The following is a 7405-nucleotide window of genomic DNA, read 5'->3' as shown; positions in this document are numbered from 1 at the left end:
GGATCATCCCAGGCCCAGCCAAGCAGCTGGGCCACCTAATTTCAGGCAGGGCAGCGCCAGGGTGTGCCTGTTGAGAACCCGAGAATCCCATTTTGACAGAATTAATTAATTAGTCCATTACATGGCTGTGTTCCTGAACCATCTTTCCATTTGATACTTCATTTGAAACTGCTGAGCTTGGGTCTCCTGCAGATGTTGCCTAGGAATAAAGCGCAGAATGGAAAGTTGCCGCAGCCTAAAGCAGGAAATGGAAAGTTAGTTACTGAACGAAAATTTACTGGCTTGGAAATGCTCAGAACAGCTGTAGTGAAATGTGGGGCATCTGTAAATCAGAAATAATCCTTGTAGTTCTTCCCTCACTCGCCATTGTTTTTTACTTGGGAAAGTGACTTTGTGAGGCTCATAACAGGAAAAGCTACACCTGGTTACTTTTGTTGTTTTGCTTTTCAAAGATACTCTTATCTCAGATGCAGAGTAATTGCATTTCCTTTTCTTGAATATCTTCATAAAATTACATATCAAGGAGTTTTGGAATGCCAGTTCTTCTGACTCAAAAACCAACTCCTTATTCTAAGGTGTTATTGGTTGCATGAAGTTCTGTCCCCTGATTATTACATCCTGTGTGATTTCTGAAATGGCTAGCAAAGGACCAGGGTGGATTGGCGCACCTGTGCCCACTTTAATTTGGCGTTTGGTTGTGTTTGCAGAACTATTGAAAGCGTCGGCGGGAAGGAAACACATTTCACCCCGCTTCAGGGAAGGGGTCTCTTCTGACCATGTCTCCCACGGCTGCTGCTGAGCCCAGTGGGGACCAGCAAGAAAGGCATGTCAGCAAGCTCGTTTTCTTCCTCTTTGTCTTTGGTGCCATCCTGTTGTGTTTGGGAGTCCTGCTGTCCATCTTTGGGTTCCAGGTATGCCAATATGGAGCCTTCCTCAACTGCAGCCCAGTACTGAAGGCCACTGGGCCCACGTGTGCCGTGATCGGGCTGGGGACTGTGATCCTGGCCCGCTCCTGGGCACGACTTCAGCTCCTGGCGGGGCACCTTCGAGGCAACCAGGTGGACCCTGATGGAGCCTTCATCTGTGGAGAGAGCCGCCAGTTTGCCCAGTACCTCATCCTTGGGTTTCTCTTCCTGACGAGTGGCCTGCTGATCAGCATAGTGGGCATTTGGATCCCTGGATGTGGCTCAGGCTGGGCGCAGGAGCCGCAGAATGAGACAGACACCGCTGATTCTGAACCCCATATCTGTGGGTTGCTGACTCTGCAAATCACGGGGCCCTTGATTGTGCTCGTGGGATTGTGTTTCTTCGTGGTTGCCCATGTTAAGAGAAGAAACCGCTTGAGTGTGAGCCAGGATGCCTCGGAAAGTGAAGAGGGACAGACCCAGAGCACAGAGTCCATCCAGGTCACTGTAGGTGGGTGGCTGTCATGCATGTGCTGGCTCATGTCACAGTGGCTGTTGCATTGTCTCCACTGGGCTGCCCTTGGGCCTTGGTTCTCATTCTCTCTCTCTTCCTCACACACACAGCGCTGCTGCTGTGGTCACCTCGCAGGAATCCTTGTACTCATCACGCCCCCTACCCTCAGCAACTCTTTATCATTTAGAAAAAGCATTGGGACATTAAGTACTGACCTTGACTGAGATCATAGAGCAAATTAGGGGAAAGAGAGAACTTTGAAGGCAGCCTTAGAGCCTTCTGTCACAAGTGACCTGCCAGGCGACCCTGCTTCCTCTGTTATTCTTGCACTGAAACCTTGTGACACTGCTGGCGTTTGGACACGTGGGTCTCATCCCTGGGCTGTCACTGGCTGGCTGTCCTTGGCTAATCCTTAACCTCTCCTGGCCTTAGTTTAACCTCTCTTGGCCTTAGTTTATACATCTGTAAAAAGATTCTTTTCAGCACTTAACATCCTAGGATTCTGAGTCTGTCCCAGTCCATCAATCTTCAGATGCTTTGAAGGGGCCTTCTGCGCTATTTTCTGCATTGTTCTTTATTTTCTATAACTTTGTCCTTGGTGGCAGGGGTGGAATGAAGTTTGGAAGCAGTGGCATAGACCGAGGTGAAATGCAGCAGTGCTTGTATGGCTGCTAACCAAAAGGTCGGCAGTTTGAATCCACCAAGTGCTCCTTGGAAACTCTGTGGGGCAGTTCTACCTCTGTCTTATAGGGTCACTATGAGTCTGAATTGACTCAACGGCAGTGGGTTTGATTTTTTGGTTTTTCTCCACGGAATGCCAGAAATTCCTTTGGGAATCCCCAGATTCTGCAGAAGAGATGGATTATCCCCACAGAATAACGTTAGTCGCTTTAGCCTTGTAGCTCCACGCACCCAAGGAAAAACCCTGTTGCTACTCGTTTGCAAATTGTTGTTGCTGTTAGTTGCCATGGAGTCAATTCCGACTCATGGCAACCGCATGTGTGCAGAGTAGAACTGCTTCATACGGCTTCCAAGGCTGTGACCTTTTGGAAACAGATCACCAGGGCTGTCTTCAGGGTGCCTCTGGTGGGTTTGAACTGCCAATCTTTCAGCTAGTAGTTGACGGCTTAACGATTTGTGCCACCAAGGACTCCTACTTGCAAATTACTGGGTTTTTTTTTTTTCAGTCTTCTGCTTTAGGAATGGTAAAGCTCTGAAGCTACAGTCTTGACATCTGAAAGGCTAGGCCAAGAGGATTACTGAGCAGAAACTGTGGAGGGTACAAAGAAGACTGGGACAAGGAGATGTTTCTCGTGTTTGGGGCTGTCTGCTGGAGCCAGCAGGATTCACGGGCTGCAGGCTAGGGGGAAATTCACTGGGCTGGTGGCCTTGCGTGGGGCCAGCCCTGATGAGAAAGCAGAGATCGATTTATAGACATTTCTGGTGTCGAGCCTGGTTTGATGATCCCTGTTCACTTATTTGTGCATGTATGTGTTTGTGTGTGACAAAATCAATATTAATTATGTATTAACAACAGCTGACATTTATGTAAGGCACCCTGGTGGTGCAATAGTTAAGTGTTCAACTGTTAACTGAAAGGATGGCAGTTCGAACCCACCCAGTGGCTCCACAGGAGAAAGACCTGGCGATCTGCTTCCATAAAGATTACAGCCAAGAAAACCCTGTGGGGAAGTTCTACTCTGATACATGGGGCAGCTATGAGTTGGAATCAACTGGACAGCACCTAACCACAACAACAACCACTTACCCATTGCCATCGAGTTGATTTGGACTCACAGCAACCCCATGTGGGGCTTATTCTTGAGCCAGATGGCCATATAAATGCCTTAGCATATGTCCTTTGAGGGCTACTCTGTGAAATTCATTCACTCCTAAAACAAAACAAAGAGACAGATACTCTTATTTTAGAGATAAAGAAACTTAGGTATAGGGATATAAATAACTTGCCCAAGGTCACAAACTAGCAAGTGGTAGAGCCAGGATCCAAACCCATGCCAGTGGGCATGCATACAGTACAGCCCCTGCATAACCTCCCCCACCCACCCCCCCCGCCCCAAAACCGGCTTCATCCTTCACCAGTTGTTCTGGGTAGTTGTTAGAGGACCAGAGGGCTCACCCAGTGTTACAGATGTTCTCAGGCCTTTGGAGAGCAAGATGGGGTCCAAGTGAATACATTCATTGAACGCTCATATTCTTCCACTTGTCGTTAGGTGCCTTTGAGTTGGTTCTGACTCACAGCAACCCTGTGTACAACAGAACAAAACACTGCTCAGTCCCGCACCATCCTCACATTGATTGTTATGCTTAAGCCCATTGTTGTAGCCACTGTGTCAGTCCATCTCGTTGAGGGTCTTCCTCTCTTTTGCTGACCGTCTACCTTACCAAGCATGATGTCCTTCTCTAGGGACTGATGCTTCCTGATAACATGTCCAAAGTACTTGAGACAAAGCCTCGCCATTCTCACTTCTAAGGAGCATTGTGGCTGTACTTCTTCCAAGACAGATTCTTCCACTTAGTTGAGGACATTTCAGGGTGTGCTCTTGGGTTTCCCAGCAGGGAGTTTCTGGCCCACATAGTGGGACTGGCTGGAGTTGGGGAGGGGGCAACAGAGCTGCTGGTCTGGGGCTCGGTGAACCCTGGGCAGTCCCAAACCCATCCTGATGTTGGCACTGCAGAGTTTAAAATCTTTGTCACTTAACCACTCAGGTTCTGTCAAACCTGCGAAAAGCAAACTCCTTGTTTTTCTCTGCTTTGGTTTTGTGGGATAAGGTGTACATTTTTAGGAATCATGACTTCTTTTTAGCACAATAGACGTTAAGACTCTAGACACGGTCTATCAATTGTCAATTCTGGTTTTTGACTCTCTTAGGGAATTAGGATGAGGGGAGTCAGTTCTTTGCTAGTTCAGCTATTCCCAGAAAGGAAGATCCCCCCCCAGAATGGATAAACTGAGAAGCAATGATATCCCCACTGTGGGTCCATGCTGCTCGCAGGCTCATTGCTGGGCGCTGGATACACAAGCAGGTTTATGAGACAGAGCCTTCCCTCAGTGGGTGAATATTATCACCTCACAAAGGACATCAAGTTCTGAAGGATGGTGGTGACAGGGATATCCAGGGAGAGCAGGTGGCGAGGTGTGGGAGCTCCAGGAGCTGATGAGGCAGAAGACTGGACATGCCTTGGAGATAACTGTGGTTACTCTGAGCATTTCCTTGTTTGTTTTTGACAGGTGACTGGCCCGTCCTAGAGGCTTATTTCGCAAGTGCCTTATTCTACAATGTGTAATTAAAGTGAACGCTCAGCCTTAATTCCTCTGACACATTCGGATCTTTTAAAAATGAAGTGAGAATTCCAAAACAACCATTATGCCTTATCTAGTTTAGATATTTTAAGCTTTGATTGCCATCTCCTCGGAGAACGAGAGGTGGAGTTAACACTTTTTCTGAAGGGCAACGTGAACTCAGGGGAAGTGACTGAGGCTTCAGGGTAGAGAGTGGAGCCACTAGCCAGACTGCCATTTGGGAGGGTTTCTTTAGACACGCAAATAAGTGCCATTTGCTGAATGAGTGTAAAGAAAGTGCCTTTGCTGGTATGTTAGAGCTGAACAGGTTTGCTCTGTGCCTAGCACTGTTTTAATCCCTGGGCACAAAACATCTCATCCAGTCCTCCTAAGTCGGTGCCACGAACTTACCAGAGGCCTTCCTCAGACCTCAACATCGTGGAGCTGCCTCATGTCTAGAATGTTCTTGGCAACTTGTATGGTGTATTTTGTATTGGAATTAGAATACAGATTGGAGCCTGCATCCAGACCCTAGTCTCTCCTCCCAAAAGCACAGGCGTGTGTGTTCTTGAGTGAACAGTAGCAGCAGAAATGCAAACTCAAGCTTTTCTTTGAGTTGGACTTTCATTTGTAAAGCTTGGATGAAATTTTGGTACATAAAAGACTGTGAAAGTGCATAAGCTACAACTTCACCACCTGTCTGTTTGTCCTACTCTGGTGGCTTGTGTGTTGTTGTGATGCTGGAAGCTATGTCACTGGTATTTGAAATACCAGCAGGGTCACCCATGGTGGACAGGTTTTGGTGGAGCTTCCAGACTAAGACAGAGTAGGAAGAAAGACCTGGCAATTTACTTCCCAAAATTAGCCAATGGAAACCTTATGGATCACAACAGAACATTGTCCTGTGCAGTGGCTACGACAATGGACTTGAGCATACCAGTGATCATGGAAATGGCACATGTTGAGGCAGCATTTTGTTCTGTTGTATATAGGATCTCCATGAGCTGGAGCTGACTCAGTGGCAACTAACAACAACAAAAGGCACAACTACAATGTTGATAATGATGACGTGCTGTAGCGTAGCTTATCTGTCATTTGTTCAGAGACTGAAACTGCATTTGAGGAACAAGGTGCTTTACCCAACAGTTAGCTTTTGATGAATTTAAGTTGTAAGTTGAAAATGAAAAAAAAAAGTTTTATTAACAGGAGACGTTCGAGGAAGATAAGGCACCTTTTTTTAACAAACACTTCACCGAAATACTTTAGCTCAGACTTGCTATGAAAAATAGGCCTACTTTTTAATTCTGGAGCCGGTGGCGGATGTTTTGATCTTTATATAGATGGCGTAAGTATAGAGTTAATTTATTTTGCTCTTGCTGTTTTGCTTCCCTTTATTACTCACGTCTTTAACTAAATGTTGTGTTTCCTTAGGTGATGCGGTGATAATATTTCCACCTCCTCCCCCACCTTACTTTCCTGAGTCTTCAGCTTCTTCGGTAACGCGAAGTCCTCTGGCTAACAGTTTGCTTCCAAATGAAAGTCCACCTTCATATGACAGTATTTTTAACTATGGGTAAGAATTTCATTTGAACTTTTCAAGAATAGGCATGTCTAATTTTTCAGGCCTATGCGAGGCCAAATTAGCTTTGTTAAGGCTGTGGTATAAGCATAAACCCTAGAGTGTGAGTATCATTTATGCTTATGTTAGAATTATCGCCTTAATATTAATGGTCCTTTCAAGAAACTTCGGGCAGAACATAAGTTAAAAATTATAAAAGTGGTTGTTGTCAGTTGCCATTGACTCATGGCGACCATATGTATAACAGAACGAAACATTACCCGGTCCTTGCCATTTCATGATCGGTGGTATACTTGAGTCCATTGTTGTGGCTATTGTGTTAGTCCATCTCACTGAGGGTTTGTCTCGCTTTCATTGACCCTCTGCTTTACCAAACATGACATCCTTTTCTAGTGATTGGTCTTTCCTGGTAAGAGTGGTTATGCTTGGTAAATATGAAGTTCTCTCTAGGCATCATTACGTGCTCCTAACAGGGTGATACCGAACATGTTTAACAACTATTGAATCAGACTGAATGCTGGCCCATGGCCCAGAAGCCCTGCCGTGTTAAGCATTACTGTTGTAGGTCTTGGGGCAGTACAAGGGTCCCAGGGAATCCGGAGCAGGTACAGAAGTGTTCCGGTATTCTAATGGAGGTACTTGTGTGACTCTCTGGAATCAGCCCTGTTTCCTGATCTTACCAACCTGGGCCTCTCCCCTCAATATTAAGTCTTTCCCATAACTCCTGGCCCCTACGCATCTGTCAGTTTGTTGTACTTTGGGGGCTTGCATGTTGCTGTAATGCTGGAGGCTATGCCACTGATATTCAAATACCAGCAGGGTCACCTATGGTGGACAGGTTTCAGCTGAGCTTCCAGACTAGGACAGACTAGGAAGAAGGGCCCGGCAGTCTACTTCTGAAAAGAGTTAGCCATTGAAAACCTTATGAATAGCAGGGGAACATTGTCTGATATAGTGCTGGAAGATGAGCCCCTCAGGTTGGAAGACACTCAAAATACAACTGGGAAGAACTGCCTTCTCAAAGTAGAATAGACCTTAATGACGTGGATGGACTCAAGCTTTTGGGACCTTCATTTGTTGATGTGGCATGACTCAAAATGAGAAGA

At 46.2% G+C, this 7405-nt stretch overlaps 1 protein-coding gene across 2 annotated transcripts in view; it reads left to right on the top strand.

Annotated features, from left to right (window-relative positions):
* The first annotated feature begins 646 nt into the window (after window positions 1–646).
* Window positions 647–7405, top strand: part of TMEM171 (transmembrane protein 171) — a 13352-nt gene continuing 6593 nt past the window's right edge. For both annotated transcript variants that reach the window (XM_012555018.2, XM_004374504.2), the window contains exons 1-2: window positions 647–1416; window positions 6152–6293. In XM_012555018.2, the coding sequence (XP_012410472.1) occupies window positions 777–1416; window positions 6152–6293 (782 nt within the window). In that variant the 5' untranslated portion in view covers window positions 647–776. The remainder of the gene's footprint in view (window positions 1417–6151; window positions 6294–7405) is intronic.

This window comes from Trichechus manatus, unplaced genomic scaffold, assembly GCF_000243295.1.
Source record: "Trichechus manatus latirostris isolate Lorelei unplaced genomic scaffold, TriManLat1.0 scaffold00029, whole genome shotgun sequence".
Lineage (NCBI taxonomy): Eukaryota > Metazoa > Chordata > Mammalia > Sirenia > Trichechidae > Trichechus > Trichechus manatus.
Note: the sequence above shows the minus strand (reverse complement) of the source record. Positions and strands in the feature narration are given on the sequence as shown.